Source organism: Tamandua tetradactyla, chromosome 18 (genome assembly GCF_023851605.1).
Source record: "Tamandua tetradactyla isolate mTamTet1 chromosome 18, mTamTet1.pri, whole genome shotgun sequence".
In the NCBI taxonomy this organism is placed as follows: Eukaryota; Metazoa; Chordata; class Mammalia; order Pilosa; family Myrmecophagidae; genus Tamandua; species Tamandua tetradactyla.
The window spans coordinates 36,678,149-36,694,066 of record NC_135344.1 but is presented as its reverse complement, the minus strand read 5'-3'; the positions used below and the strand labels follow the sequence as shown (position 1 = coordinate 36,694,066).

At 48.1% G+C, this 15,918-nt stretch overlaps 1 protein-coding gene and 1 long non-coding RNA gene across 4 annotated transcripts in view; one reads left to right on the top strand and one right to left on the bottom strand.

The window, feature by feature from the left end:
• The window catches only part of LOXHD1 (lipoxygenase homology PLAT domains 1), a 183,163-nt gene that overhangs the window by 56,017 nt on the left and 111,228 nt on the right, over positions 1 to 15,918 (bottom strand). The window contains exons 24-30 of one of the 3 annotated variants that reach the window (XM_077135558.1): positions 14,007 to 14,176; positions 12,966 to 13,070; positions 11,674 to 11,802; positions 10,378 to 10,542; positions 6,401 to 6,582; positions 1,789 to 1,905; positions 975 to 1,137 (exon numbers count right to left, since the gene is read on the bottom strand). In XM_077135558.1, coding sequence (XP_076991673.1) covers positions 975 to 1,137; positions 1,789 to 1,905; positions 6,401 to 6,582; positions 10,378 to 10,542; positions 11,674 to 11,802; positions 12,966 to 13,070; positions 14,007 to 14,176 — 1,031 coding nt within the window. The other 2 variants (XM_077135555.1, XM_077135556.1) reach the window with 2 other exon arrangements.
• Positions 1 to 15,918, top strand: part of LOC143662112 (uncharacterized) — a 75,473-nt gene that overhangs the window by 52,353 nt on the left and 7,202 nt on the right. The window lies entirely within an intron of this gene.

Here is a 15,918-nt window from a genome sequence, read left to right as displayed (position 1 = left end):
ATCAGAAATGAGAGGGGGGAGCATTACTGCTGACCCACAGAAATAAAAAGGTTCATAAGAGGATACCATGAACAACTGTATGTGTGTACTGCTATATAAACCCACTACTGCTCTAATAAAAAAAATTTAAATCCAAAAACAGACTCTGTCCAAGTGGCATGCACACTCACACACACACACAACAGAAAAAGAGAAGAAGAGAGGGCTGAAGGCAGAGCCTTGCGTAATACCACCTGGTTTGAGAAAGGAAAATAGCACTCGGTGGACTAGTCAGAGAGGTAGGAAGGAAACCAGGAAAATGGTGACGTCACATAAAGGAAAGGAAGAGAAAGGACAAAAGTGGGTGGTCAGGATGACCCAAATACTGTAGAAAAAACCACATCAGCGAGGAATTGGAAAAAAGTAACTAACACATACAGAAAACAAACCCAAGACTTTGCACATTCTCAATCTGCACCAGCTACTGAGGACAAATATAGCTTTTGTTTACATACTAATTAATATGTAGTTAATTACATATTAATCTGGGATTTCCTTGGTTTGCAGTTAGTTGGGACAGTTGTATCCAGCACTAACAAAGAGGGCCAAGATGCATAAATTACTAGCCAAATAAACTAAGAAGTTTATTACTAAGAGAGAAAATGAGGACCAAGATAATCTAGGCACAGGATAACATGTGCCTGGCCGTATCATCACAATGTCTGGAGCTGGGCTTCAGATTGGGAAAGGATTGGAGCACGGAACTTGGAGTGAGACAGCTCAGGTTTTGATGAATGGCTCTGCTATTTAGTAGCCCTGAGAACTTTGACAAGTTCTTTACCAGCTTTCAGCCTCAGTTGCCTCTCTGCAGAATGGAGACAATAATGGAATCTGCCTCTGCATGCAGACTTAGCCTGGTCAGGGTAGGGGTCCTCTAAGTAAGGACCCTGGGGCTGGAGCTGCTGCGGGTGCTGAGGGAGGTGGCCCATACTTACTGTCCAGAGGCTCCTCTACTTCTTTGTAGATTTGCCTTAAGGACCCATCTTTCATATATTTCTCAGTGAAAATGTCATAAGGGACCAATTCTCTGATGGTCTTCTTGTCATCCTCGGAGGTGGCAAGCCATCGGTCACATGGGAATGTCAAGGTCTCAGAACCCTGAGGTAAGGAGGAAAGAGGAAAATGAGCACTTAGTGTGGGAACTACCAACATCAGCAACTCATCAACAAGGTAATAACCATTAGGACAAAGGACAAGGGTCATGGGACCCCATATTTTGCTAAGGTATTAGGGGAGCCCCTCTGCCTTGCACCCAGTTCCAGTAGATTCAGTTTTTGAAGGACTTTCAGAACATATCAAGTGGTTGGCTCTGGAAAGTTGCTCTTCCCAGAGTCAACCAAAAGCAGGTATCTGAATCCCATACAGAGGGATTCTGTATTTTTAAATAGCTTCCCAGGTCATTCATATCTGCTGCCATGGTTGAGAACTTCCTCCTAGGTTTAGAATTCTGTGGCCTCAGAATGTTTTCTAAGTTGCTGGGGATGGATTTCTTTGTGTGAGTTCCTTATGAGCTGACCTGGGGTAGTACAGGCACCAAGTCCTTGGGGAACAGAGGCATGGCTGCCAAGGCTCCTCCTCGACATTTGAACCAGGTTCTAAAGGCTCTGCCTTGGACCTGAATTTTCCTCTGAGGATTTTATCTTGACTGATCAAAGGCTGAAGTAACCAGCAGGGCCTGACGGGGAAGATGCCTGGAATCTCTTCTGAAAGGGACAAAAGAAACAGCAGAAAAGACCATCAAAAACTCACATCTTTATCTGGGAGGAGCCTGCGGATGTCCACATGGGAACAATGCCACCCAGGATTCATGCCCAAATTATTGTGACCAATCCGAATTTTTTCAATGACTTCTCCCACGTCTTCTAACTTTGAAACACAGAAAAGGTACCATACATTAGCTGAAAAGTGTAAAAAAAAGTACTAAATCCAAATACGTCTCCTCTGTTCAGCCAAGCTGACCCTCATACACCTCTGCACACACCATGCTCATGCTTTACTTTCCCTTTCCCCATTTATAACCTGCCCAGACTCCAATGCGCCATTAAATCCCACCCACTCTTTATGGTGGAGCCCAGCCCTCTGTCTTCCATTTTAACTGTTGCAGCAGCTCATTCCCAATTTGAGAGCTGAACTGGGTATCAAAAGGTGAGTTCTGGTTCTGCCTATGCCCCTGTATTGCCAGGTTGACCTCGTACCTAAGGGTCCTTTCCCTCACCAGTCACACCTCTTCTAAACTTCCTCAAATTCTAGTTTCTCAAATTTGATATTCTCTCACCATAGGGCCTTTGCACACATACTCTCTCTGTCCCCTCCTCTTCTTTACCTAATCAAGTTCCTGCTCAACCTCATCATTCAGGTCTTAGCTGAAGGTTCACTTCCTCAGGGAAGCTCCTTTGGCCACTCTGAGGAGATGACCTCTCTTTATGATGAGATCTCATAGCATCCTGTGGCTCCCCCTTGGAGCACATCTCCCACTTGTAAGTTTGCATGTGTGATAGCCCCTCCTCTACCATGAGGTGCCAGAAGAGCAGGTACCACCTTGGTGTTTGCTTACCACTGTATTCCCAAAGCCTGTGACCTAGGTACTCAATAAGTCTTATAGAAAGGATGAGCATTTCCTCATCTGTAAAATGGGTATGATAAAGCCAGCCAGGCAATCTCACAACATGTGTGATCCTTAAACAGGACAATGTATGTGAATGTTCCATTGAACTAAAGCTGGTACCTATGTATGTGTCAAAGGAGCTCCCGAACCTTAGGGGTTGTAACCTCTTCTTTCTGCATGGGGAGTAGTGGGGGACCTCAGTCAGGACTGGCAGATTCTCTGACCCCTCGGGCCCCCTGTGACAGGGCAATGAGGTGGTGTGATGCAAGGCAAGGATCTCTTTCTGGCAGGCTGCTCTCTCACCCCACAAGACCCCACTCCAGGGTCTCCATGAAGCCTTTTGGGCCTCTCCCAGTTCACATGTATCCGGTTCTCTGAAATTACACCCTGCTCATTCTTAAGGGATCTGGGACAGGAATAGGATGAGAAATCTATGACTAAATTAGGGCAAAGGGAAAGGAGGGCAGGGAAATACAACACCCAGATGCCCTGGCCCATGGCGGGTGCAAGGAATTCACACCATGAGGTTTGGTACAATAGCTGGGGTTGAGTGGAGGTGCCACAGATTTGAGTTTCCTGGCAGCACTCCACAGAGCAGGCCTCCTGATTTGCCCATGAAGCTGCCAGGCATGACCCAGGAGGCCAGGTACTCAACTCCAGGGTGGACGGAGGGTTCGTGATGAATGAATGGTGTTTGACCCCTGAGTTTTTTAGCCCATGGGAGGCCTACGTAATAGTAGATGGAAACAACCTCTGAGTCAACCTCTGGTTCCTCACAGCCTGTACACCCACCCACTGCTGGCAGCCATGCAGGTGTGGGCTCTATCAGCACTGCACACCCACCCTTTCTAATTTCAACTTTGGCTCTGTCACCTACTAGCTGTGGGATCCCAGGCAAGCCCTTGACCCTCTAGGCCTAGAATTCCTCACCTCAAAACAGGAGGGAACAATGTCTTATGTAGCTGAAGGCAGGGGCCTGGACAGGGAAATCCCTTGAAGTCACCTCTAAGTCCAAGCTCCTCAGACATAGTTCTCATAGTCAACTATTCCCTGGTTCCAAGAGAGTGGCAGTGGGCCACGCTGCTGGAGGTGCTGAACGAGCACGGCTGCTGCCCTGCAACATTCTTCCTAGTATCTTCTCAGGCTACTGGCTCAGGGTATAGGGTCTGGCTTGTCCACTCTTCATCAGAGAAGTAAGAATCCATGTCTGAAATGGTCCTTTGAAGGTCTGGTGAGCACCCGAGAGGCTTTCTGAATCTACATTTAATTTCAGGCTGGTGCTCCTGCCAAGGACATTTTTAATGAAGCCTTATTCTTTCAAAGTGAGGGAAGCACATTGGCGAATCACAGAATCTCCTCTTGAGGAGGCCTAGCAGAACCAAGGAGTATAGATTCGCCTGCCTCTTCCTCTGTTCAGGGGCCTCTTTCCCCTCTTCCCTATTGTATCTCTTTGAAGTTCAAGATGTATGAGTCTAGGATGCCAATGGCACTTGATGATTGGAATCATCTAATCATCTGGCAACTCAGTTGTGTGTGCTTGGGAAGCCATCTGAGCTGTGGCCCACCAGAGAGCAAGGAGGCCTTTAAGGGGTCCCCTGGTCATAAATGGGGTGCTATAGGGGCACAGGGGATAGGCTCAGAGGACATCAGCATTAGGAGGGGCCCTGAAGCTCTCATGTAAGACAAAAGAGTTAGGCAAAGGCAGCTCTGGAACTGAACTGCTTGAGTTCAAATCCTAGCTCTACCCTTGAGCAAGATACTTAAACTTCCTGTACTGTTTCCTCATCTGTAAAATGGAATAACCTAACTCTTAAAATTATTACAAGGATTAGATAAATTGATACCCATCAAATGTTTAGAGTGGGGCTGGCATGTGGACAGTGCTCCATAAATGTCAGCTATTTCTGTCCCCTCCTGGAGACAAATTTGCCTTAGGATGAGGCCACAGAGACAAGCGTGGCTTACTCCTGTATTAGCAGCTGAGCCAGAACCAGAATCCAAGGTTATGGATGTGCAATTCAGTGCTCTTCCTCTTCCTTGATGATCAACCAACAAAGAGAAGCAGAGAGGCAGGTACAGAGCAAGGCGGAGAGACAGAGGCAAGGAGACCAAGTTTTTCCTTTGTTTCCAAGCTCTCCTACTCCCCCAAGACCAAGATAAATTTGAAAAGAAAAAAGAAAAAAAATAGCAACAAATTACTTGCATATTATAGCTGTCTATTAGTGGGGAGTTCGTTGATAAAACTCCCCAGAAATCATGCTGAGGTGCAATCACAACTCTCAGCCACTGACAGCATCTGCCTCCAATGACTCATGCACTGAGACATCTTGGGTTGGTGAGATGTTAGCTTTGTGCAGATTAATGACTCACCCTTGAATTTTCCTTGTTAAAGGACTCAACAAAGGTGGCAGACCTTCCCATGAGTGCTGCCCACTCTCAGAGGAGGCGGGGAGGGAGCAGAGTGTCCCCTGGGATGGAGACTGCCCAGGAAGAAGGAAGACACTCAGGACTTTGTTTCCCTCCAATCCTGCTCATCTCTTTAACTCCTGTTTTGTCCCTGCCTCTACCCAGGTCACATCACTCTCTTCTTGTCCCCTCTGGCCAAACCTCAAACACAGTCTGTGCTTATTCCCACTTCTGCACCATTTGGCCATGTGGACCCCCTTGCTAGGAATGCCTCCCTGCCTTGTCCCTGCTTATACCCACTATCCTTCAGTCCAGTGCAAAGCCTACCTCCTCCAGGGAGCCTTCTCCCATCATTCCTGGTTACCAGCCCTAAACACCCACACCAGACTCAGTCTGCCCCCCCACCCCCATCCCATACACCTTCCCTCATGGTCGTTGCCAACCTACTGCAAATTCTGTGTCTGCTGCTAGTCTAGGAGAACATTTCCTCAAGCCAATCCTGGGTTTGAATCCTGTCTCCAACTTGTCCCAGCTGTGTGACTTTAGGTAAGATACTAAACTCTCTGGGTCTCGGTTTTTCCATTTTTAAACAGGTGTAACTACAGTAAAGAATTGTTGTGAGTGTTAGATGAGTTTATACGATTATGGTAGTGCCTTTCTTTCCCACACAGTCAGGTATTGTGACAACTATCAAACCCTCTAGTAGCTTTGGTGGAGGTCTTGCCCAGTTAAATGGCAAGCCTTTTGAAGGCAGGATCTCCTCTTCTCTTGTCTCTCCCACCCAACCTGGCACACAAAGAAGCACAATGAGCATGTGCTTGGAGTGTATACGCATGCACTGAATTGGAGTGTATGCGCCACCAAAGGGCACCCACAGCAACGAACGTACATCCATAGCAAACAACAAAACCTCCAGGTCCAGACCTGATAAGGTGTGGGGAGCCTACAAGATGGTCTTCTGGATCAGATGAGATCCCATCCCCATGTGATAGCTGGTGGGTGATTCCTACTCATGCTCTGGACATTTGTCTGGGTGTTTTTGGTAGCACTGGAGATGCCCCTTTGGAAGAGCACCGCAAGTTTTCCAGAGCCCTCTTCATTATCTCCTTTGATCCTGCCCACCATTTTGGAGAGGGCAAGGCCAAGGTTACCATCCTCATGGTTATTTGGATGTACTGAGGCCCAGAGAGGTTTGATGAGTTGCTCATCATCCTCTGCTAATTAGCAGCCCATCCAGGGGAAAGTACAGGTGTCCTGCCACTGGATGCAGGGCTTCTTCTGCTCCTCTCTCCTGAGCCACCCCTAAACCTCAGTCCTGGCTCTCCCGGGAAGCCTGCTGAACTCAAGTACCTCCATTATGAAGCGGGAGGCCGACTTCCTCTCAAAGAACAGCTTCTGCTCTCTCTTGTTGGTGCACAGGTACTTCTGCTGGGTGCACACAGCATCGCAGCCGTAGATGACGATGAAGATGTTGGCATCTGTCCCGGCAGCAAAGACATCACTGGTGTAGAGGGTGATCTCGTAAGGGACAACTGGGGTTGGTGGCCCAACGTCCAAGAAAGAGGGGGTGTGAGAACAGAAAACAAACATAAGTGAGGTTCAAGTTCTTCACCAGCACCAGCACCCCAGGCACTTCACCAGACAATTGCTGCCAGGGAGCTGGGCTGTTGCCTGGTTGCCTAGCAACCACAGGCAGCCTCCAGGCATCTCCAGCGCTCATAGAAAGCCCCTGTTCAGCACCCTCTCCCCTCAGACAAGGGGCTCCCGCCTCTCACATCACAGAGCTAGTTCAGCAGGTCAGTTGAAGGTACAGGCATTCAGATCAGACAAGCCTGGGCTCAACTTGCAGCTCTGATTTGACTAGCTGTGTGACCTGGGCAAGCCACCATGAGCCTCAGTTTCCTCATCTGTAAAGTGTCCCCAGTATGGTGCTTAGCCATAAATGGGAGCTTTATAGTTCAGGGGGCAATGTACCAATTGGATCAGTGTGAGAATCCTTTCTCCTCTTTCCCCACTCCCTGCCCCAACCCCCACATTCTCCCCAGGCTGGCCCCACATTGCCCTTGGCCCCTTGCTGGGTTGGATGCTGAGGGGAGACTTGTGGATTCCTGATTAGTTTCCTTCTCTTTAATGGGGTCCCCAATAGAGGAAGGAAGATGAGGAGATGAGGAATATTCCAGGTCCACCCAGGGTGTTAGGGGAAAACCTATTCCTACTGGGGACTATGTGTCCTTCAGAGAGAGATTGACACATCTGCACTATTGGTGAGCAGCTTTCCAGCAGGCAGCTGCCAGCATGAACAAAGTCCAGCATTTCTTAGTGTACAGACAGAGGACACTTTCTTTAAGAAATCTTAGGGTACTTATTATAAATACAGATGCCCAAACCCCTCCTCAGATTCTCTATGGGGTGGATCCAGGGATCTAAATATTTAACTCATATGATACTCTGAAACTTGAGTCCAGTAGTGGTGGACAGTGTGTCACCAAGTCATCACAGGTTGAGATCCATTAGCAGAGTGTTTAATGAATTTAGTGGGTTGTCACCAATATTTAAAAAAATATGTGGAATTGAACAGAATCAAAACAATATCGTTTTACATCACATACAGTGAGGGTAAATATTTTCCATGTGACACTTTTATTTACTGTGCATGTATGTGAATGTGCATATTTTTACTTTAGGTCACAGAAAAAAAAAAATAAAACTAGTGATCCCACCACCAAGAAATCACCTTCTTGTAGGTGGCTAAAATCTGAGAGGAGGAATTTTTTCATTTATTATTATCATTCCTTTGCAGTAGGACCATAGTAGCAATAGCTATCCTTCACTGCTTACTTGCTACATCTCAGATTTCATACTAAGTTCTCTACATTCTTTATCTCACTTAATCCTCACAATGACCCCATGAAATGGGCATTGTTAGTTCCCCATTTTACAGATGACAAAACTGAGGCACAGAGAAGTGAAGTAACTTGTCCAAGTTCACACAACTGAGCAGTTGCTGGTGCAACTCGAACTTGAGGCTTTGTCTGTCCCCAAAGCCTATGCAGTCAGCTTCAAGGGGTGGTGTTGTAATGAAATGGAGGTAAGGACTGCTGCCTGCCCATAAGCCACAAGAAGTTACAGCCCACGTTGGTGACCACCAGCCCCTCAGTGGCCTGGACAGGCGGGCTCCACCAAACAGATACACATCTGGACCCTGCAAGGCCCTCAATTAATAACAGAGGTGTGGCCTCTGCAGTCCCTTCCTCTGAGTCTTCCTGAATTGTCCCCCAGCCTTGAACAGAGAAGCTGACAACAGGATGTGAGTTTTCCCAAGTCCAGCTGGCAGTGGCAGTGGGAGAAGCCCTGGAGATGTCTGGGCAGGAACAGCCCACCCTTCTACCCTCATTGCTCCAGGCCTGGGCTCAGATTTGGTTCTTGGTTTTTAGTTCTCCCTATGCCAATGGGAGGTTTTCCGTGTCCTCAGGAAAACAGTTCCACTTCTCTGGACCTCAGTGTCTTCACATGTAAAATGGAGTTTAGTGCTATGGTTTGTAGTTCAGTTTTTGTTTTCTAAACACGGAATTTGTTATAAATACATTGCTCAAGAATGTTCAGAGAAAAGTTGACTTCTCGAAGCTAAGGAGCTGCCCTACACACTGCGAAGTGGAGGGGAGGCCCTTCTCCTTCCCCCACTAGCTGCCCTGAGTCACCCCCTTCAACTTCCAGGACTCCCCAGAACATAGGTTGAAACCTAAGGGCTCTCCCAGTGCTAACAAGGCACAGTTCTGTCATCAGGCCTCAACTCTGGGTCCTGTCATCCCCAGAAAGCCTGTAAGTACAGATCATCACGGGGGTCCCTTCCTAATTCATGCATGTCTCTTCAAGGTCTCTACATCTCAGTCCCTCTGTGAATGGCTTATTTTGTTCTTTGCTTCATGGTTCTGGGTGTACTAGGCAGCCATGACAGCTGCTTACTCCAGGCCCTTGAGGATGACGGTCAGTTACTGATTCCCACCATTCCTGGGGCTGCAGCTTCCAGCTTCTTCCAATTTCCTGGCTTTGGCCCCTGAGACCGTCACTGGTCAGGGAAGTCAGTTGAGAGCGGCAGGCCCTCTCCTCTGTGTGCCCCCTCGGGAGCCAGACATTTATGCTCGCTCCACAGCCCTTCAGCCTGAAATGTCATCTTTCCTGCACATTTGTTGGGCAGTTATGTGTCTTAGACAAAGGGCAAATGGATTTGCCTTAATATCAATTTGGAGCTGAATATATTCAAGTTCAGACCATAAAAAGTCTTTCTAATTTTTGTACAGAGGAAGGCCTGTCTTGGGAAATGAAGGGAGAAAAAGATCAACGAAGCAGATAGGCTGAGGAACATTTCAACTTTGATTCTCTCCATCTCTTCCCTCTCTCTTTACCCTTCCCCAAATAAGTGGGTTCTCTGTCTTCGTGGGTCCCACCCAATACTGCTGCCAGCCCTGTGTACATCTGCAGGATCAGTGGGTCTGCCCCTGACTAAGGAGGCTCCTGGGGGCAGGGGCTGCATCGATAGGGTTTGTATTACACTTGCTGGTCAGGGACAGTACTAGAGAGAAATGTCACTTTATTTCAAACTTTGGACCAGAAAATTTTGTGATGATCTGGTCATTTCTCGTTTAATTGTTTTAGGCAAGAAAAAAAATGCATCGATTCAACTGTTTAAAGTATGAATTGTTTGGAGAGAAATCTTTTGGTACAGTTAATTAGTTTGGTTTACTTCAGCTTGATTCCCAATATACAGTACATACCTACATGTTCATAGAAACATTTATCACATAATTTCTGATGCTAACAATGGAAGATAAGTGCCAAAATCTTCACCAAATTGTTCCCCTCCCTCCTTCCTTTAGCCAAAAAGGAATTACATTTACCTTCTTTTCAAGTTCCTATTCTCCCCCTAGTGAGAAAAAAATCTTCGGGTGTTGATTTTTGTGTGTGTTAATGACTGGAATAAGGGCTGGTGGTGGGGTTGATAACGATCCCTCATGGTGAGTTAGACCTTTGTGGTCCTGCTTCCTTAGATCTCAGAACCACCCCGCATTATTATCTCTATTTTGCAGAAAAGGAGCCTGAGCTCAGAGAGACTAGGTTCTGGTGGTGATGAGAACAAGCCCCAGATTTCCTTTCCCAGGGCTCTGCCCCCCACCTCCACAGGGCCCAGGGAATTTGGGGAAGGACCCAGAGGCCCAAATCTCTAAGGTCTGCCTGGCCCAGAGTCTGTACTGCAGAAAGGCCTGGGGTCCCCCGGATGGCAGCCATGGGGCTCAGGGAAGAGGGCTGGCCTGGTGGCGCGTGGTTCCTACATGGCGTGTATAGCCTCGTCTGAAGCTCTGCATGGAAGAGGTCCCTGACGATGGCCCCGTCATCTTCATTCTTGGCCAGCCAGCGGCCGCAGGGAAATGTCATGCACTTTCCAAGAGATGGGGCGTCCACCTCCACCCAGTCCACAAACCAGCCGGGAGCCTTGCCTGGAGGGAGAGGAGAAATGGAGCCCATCGAGGACTTCCGCAGAGGTGGGTCCCAGTGGGTAATTTCAGACTCCAAAAGTACTTCCCTACTTGATGGCTGCTGCCTAATGTTCCACCATTAACAGGCCGGCCTGTTAGTGTTCAGCATTGTTAAAACGATTCCTGTTAAAATGTGCATCTAGCTGAAGATGGATCACACTTGGGCAGCTGTCAGGGCAAGAGTGAAGGAGATGGGGGAGATGGCAAGAGGGCAGAGGAGCCCAAGGGGGCAAGAAACAAGGACAACATCCAGGGGTTGGGGCCCCTCTCAGGGAGCCCAGGGACACCAAGGTAACCCTGTGTTCACAAGGACTTCATAATCCACCCAATGAAAGGGATAGCACACAGCTCCCTGGCCACGGCTTGAGATGGATAGAGGGAAGGGAAAAGTAGAGCAGGTGAGGGTCCTCCCTGGGAAGATGTATGTTCAGATTTAAAAGAAAGAAATGGAAGCCAGGCACAGCACCTTGTCCCTACCACCCCAAGCTCTAGGATAAAGACCCCTTCCTTAGGCTTCAGAGGAGTGGTTTTAGGAACAAAAAAAAGCAATCCCACTTTACTGAGAGGAAACGAGCTTGTGGCACATCCTTTGTCTGGCTGCACTGTGAGTGAGGTCCAGGAAGGACCAGCTAGAGCAGTGGTTCTCAAAGTGTGGTCCCCAGACCAGCAACATCAGCATCATAGGGACTTGTGAGGGATGCAAATTCTCGGGTCCCACCCCAGCCCTACTGAATCAATAAACTCTGGGGGTGGGCCAGCAAGACCCCCAGGTGATTCTGATACATGCTCAAGATTGAGAACAAATGAACTAGATGAGGGATTCTCACAGCTGGCTGCACAATAACATAACTAGGGGGTGGGGGTGGGGAGGGGGATGCTTCAAAAATGACCAGTGGCCAGGCCCCAATTCATAACAGTCAGGCCAGAATTTCTGTGTGCAGCCAGGGTTCCACTGGGCTAAAGGAATGGAGGAAGTTGTGCCATTATGGAAGGCTCATTCCCAGAAGTAAATCATAGCTCCCCCCAGTGAGGATTTCCCAGGTGTCCTCGGGTACCTGTCCAAGGCCCTGCCATCCTCAGCAGGGAACAGACCTGTGTTGTCATGGCCAATCCTGACTTTCCACAGGTCTCCCAGGGCCAGCGTCTCCACCGTGAAGATCTCAGTGCTGTCCCTCTCGAACTTATCGCTGTTGGTCTTGGAGGACTTCAGGAGGGTCATTCCTGTAACCATTGACTGTAGCTCAGTAACTATTGCAATCAATAGTTATTTATAAGTTACAACAACCAAATTCTTTCATAATGCAAAATCTTTCATAACTAACCTTTAAATAACAGTAATGCATATTTATTGCCACTGTCCCAAATATTTTATGTTTCAGTTCATTAAATCCACAACTCTATGAGACACTTGCTAGTTTCATCCCCATTTTACAAATGAGGGAACTGTGGCAGAGACATGAAGCAACTTGTCCAAGGCCACACAGCTAACAAACGAAGGAGCCAAAAATTGAACCAATCAGGCTCCAGAGCCCTTGCTCTCTATCACCACGCCACTGAATTAGGTATGTGCACCCTGAGGACAGGGATTAGGACCATTTGTCAACAGTGCTTGGCACAGGGCTCTGGACCCAATGGGTTTTGAGTAAATACATAATGACTATTTGAGGGATGACTTCTCTCTGAACTCAGACCAAGCGGCTGGACGGGTGGCCCAACTGGATACTGATTCCAATGCTAAATGACACCCTCTCCATGTACATGGATGGGTAAAGGCTCCAGAATTGCTCCCAGATTCCTTGAGCACCTCTTCCTGAGAGTACCCTGGGCTGCATCTACTGGGGGGTGGGAGGACCCACCATTTCCGAGGCTACTGTTGGGGGCAGCGTTAGGCTAGAGCTACCTCTGCTTTAGAATAGGAAGGAGAAGGCTAGAAGATACAGAGAAGAGATCACTTGCTCTGTGTATCGGAGCCCCCTTCATTATGGTTTGGAAAGGCAAACAGAGACACGTCTCCAGGAAGGACTCAGGAAATGGTAACAGCTTTCAGAAAGCTGACCATTGGATTGCGCATCACTGCCTAATGAAGAGGATGCTGAAGGATAAATAATTCACATGCTTTCACACATTTCTAAGGTGGTAGAGGCAGCAATGAGGACAGGAGAGAAAGTAGTAGGACTACGTTACTAAGATTTAGGAAGCACTTTCTAAAAAACCAATGTTCACAACCCAGATAGGCAAGTCATCTCACATGGACATATTTTTGGAAAAAAAGAACTGCCTTTCTCTGGCAGGGCTAGTTGCATGCAATCTGTCAAGAGACAGAGGCATGACCAAGATTTCCTTCAAAACTATTTCTGAGTCTTCTAGGCTCCTTGTTTTCTTACCAGTGTCATCTTGCGTGCCAAAGAGTGTGATGAAGACATTGGCATCTGTGCCTGAATTCTTCTTGTCCCCAGTCTTTATGGTCACTGAGAATGTGGTAGATTTATCTGCCAGGAGAGGAATGTGGAAATGTGAGTGGTAGAGCGCTCCTCTCATGAAGGGAGCAGGGAGGAAAGCCACCTCCTCTAGAAAGGCTTCCTTGATTCACTCCACCTGGTGCCATCCACTCCAATTCTTGCTCTATCTCTTCAATCCTGTATCTCTGAACCCTGCAATTAGTAAGGAGTAATTTTCATGTCTGTGTTGACTATTCTTATGAATAGCATTAGTCGTAATGTGTGGTTCTGCAGTTTCTAAAAGTCTAGAGAAATTCCTAAAAGGCTAGAAACTTCCTGAGGGTAGAGATAAGGCTTCCTCTGCTTTCTGCTCACACAGGAAGCCCTCAAATCAATAGCATTGACAGCATGGCTAAGAGGAGACGAGGGGTGATCATGGGGTCAGAGGCTTGTCAGCCAGGAGCCTCAGTCTGACTCTTCCAGGCTGGGAGGTGTTTCAGAGATGTGAGTTCCAGGGAAGGGAGCTCAAGCATCATAGAAGTCCTAGGAGTTATCATTCATTCTTACCCTTGGCAAAAATGTCCTGAAAGCCTGTAATGTGCTTTGAGGGGAGGACACAAGACTGAATCAGAAAAAGCTACCAACTTTCTAACCCATCCTATCCTGTCCTGTTCTGTTCTGTCCTATCCTATCCTATCCTATCCCATCCTGTACCATCCCACCCCACTCCATTTCTATTCCATTTCATTCATTCTTGACCATAACTCTTTAATAAGCCATACCCTTTATTCCCAGCCCTAAACCAGACCCATGGGTACACACCCAGCTCACCCATCCTTGTCCATGAAAGAATGAGAGGGTGGTATGAATAGATTGCCAGAGGTGGCAATGCCCAGTTTCCATAGGGGAGGGAGGGAGAGGAAGGGCCTCCAATGCCCTTGAGGGGTGAGGAAGGATGCTGGGGGGAAGAAATTAGCTCTAGGAAACCTTTTTGCTCCAGGGCCAAGTTGTCGAGGGGGTTGTTGTCACCACCTCCCCCTCCCTCTTCGTCCTCGCTCTGCGGCAGCACGTAGGACTCATCCACTGGCAACAGCTCCCTGGACAGCTGACCGTCGTCCTCCTCTACTGCCAGCCAGCGTTGGCATGGAAAATAGTACCTGTGTGTGTGGCGGGGGGAGATTGAGAATGTCTTCTGGGGACATGTCCTGCAGGAGCAGTAATGGGCAAAGAAATGAGAGGCCTTTGTGGGGCACCAACTCTCCCACACTGGACCCCTACAGCATTGCCCTTCCATCATACCCAGCTGGGGACTCATCTCGTTAGAGTCCCCTGCCTGGGGTGGAGAACAAAAAAGGGACATGGTCTCCAGGACCCCCTTGACAATGCTGTTGGTGCACAGTAAACCCTCAGCCAGGGTGACACTGAAGGAGAGGAGCTCATGGGAACTGTCCCAACCCTTTCCGGTATTAATCTATTAGCCAGCGCTAGGAGGTGCCCCAAACATAATTACTGAATGCATGGAAGTTTATGGAACTACCCAAAGAAGATTTTGGAAAGTATAACGAGCGTGGCTAAGGAGCTGGCATAGCAGACAGCTAGGCTATGTAGGAAGGCAGGGAGGGGAGATTCCAAGTCGGCCTCCTTGGTAGGGAGACAGGGCTCAGCACAGCAGGCAGGAAGGGTGGCAGACCCAGGGCCTGCAGGCAGCAGAGCATGGCAAATGAAGGACTCTGCCTCTGAACCAGAATCTCTGGGTTTGATTTCTGCCTCTGCCACTGATAGCTGTGTGAGGTTTTTGTACTTCTCTGTGCTGAGGTTGACAGATTGAACAACTAAAATGACAGGACTCCCTATTAATTTGACGATCAAATAAGCAACACACTATTTTTTAGTATTAAGTATGTCGCATGCAATATTTGGGACATATACTTAAGAAAAATTCACTGCTTATCTGAAATTCAAATTTAACTGGGAGTCCTATATTTCATCTGGCAATCCTACCATGTGCTTCAGTCTACCATTCTGTAAAATGGCAATATTGCCTATTTCATAGGTTGCTGTGAGGATTACATGAGTTAAACATTTAAAGTGCTTATAAAAACACCTGACTCAAGGGAGGCTCTCAATAAGAACGTGCCGATATTATTTTGGTTATTATCATTTTACTTCCCTTTCCCTTCAGCCCTGAGTGTGGGCTGGGTAGCTCCCCCCTGCCCCAGGCCACTAAACTCCTAGACCAAAAGGTTCAAGAATGCAGCTCCCATAAAAATTGGGGCCCTTCTCCCCCATGGGCTTCTTCCCCCGGCCTGCCAGCTGCACACGGGACAAAGTCTGGCAAAGCCAGAGCGCCATCTCCATAGGAGCCCCCAATACTGCTCCACCTCTCAGCCTTGAAACATATGGTTGATTACAGTTTTATTCAGTAAAATAACATATGAGTAATTGACTTTAGTTTTAAATTATGCTGATCAAGGGAGAGAGGTAGGAATAAAGAGGTGGAATCGGGGCAGAGACGACAATCCTGCGGGAAGAGCGAAGACAAAGGTAGAAGAGAGGCCTCTGCAAAGAGACAGGGAGACATAGCCAGGGAGACAGTGGGAATCAGAGCAGGAGCCAGGACTGGCCCGAGTGCTGGACTTTTAGCCTAAACGTGTGTGAGAGTGAACCACGGGGCAGGGGTGGGGGCAACTGGGAGAGGGGATGGCAAATGGCAAGTCCTTGTGGTGTCTTCTGGGTTCAAGGATCAGCAAGGAATATGTAAGGGGCAGAAGAGGAGGGAAATAAGGAGGTAGCGTGGGGCAGCCCCAGAGGGCCACGGAGGGCCACCGAGGTCCGCTGGAGAGCTTTGGAGGCCACTGGAGGTTTGTGGGCAGGGAGTGACACAGCCCTGACCACTGGA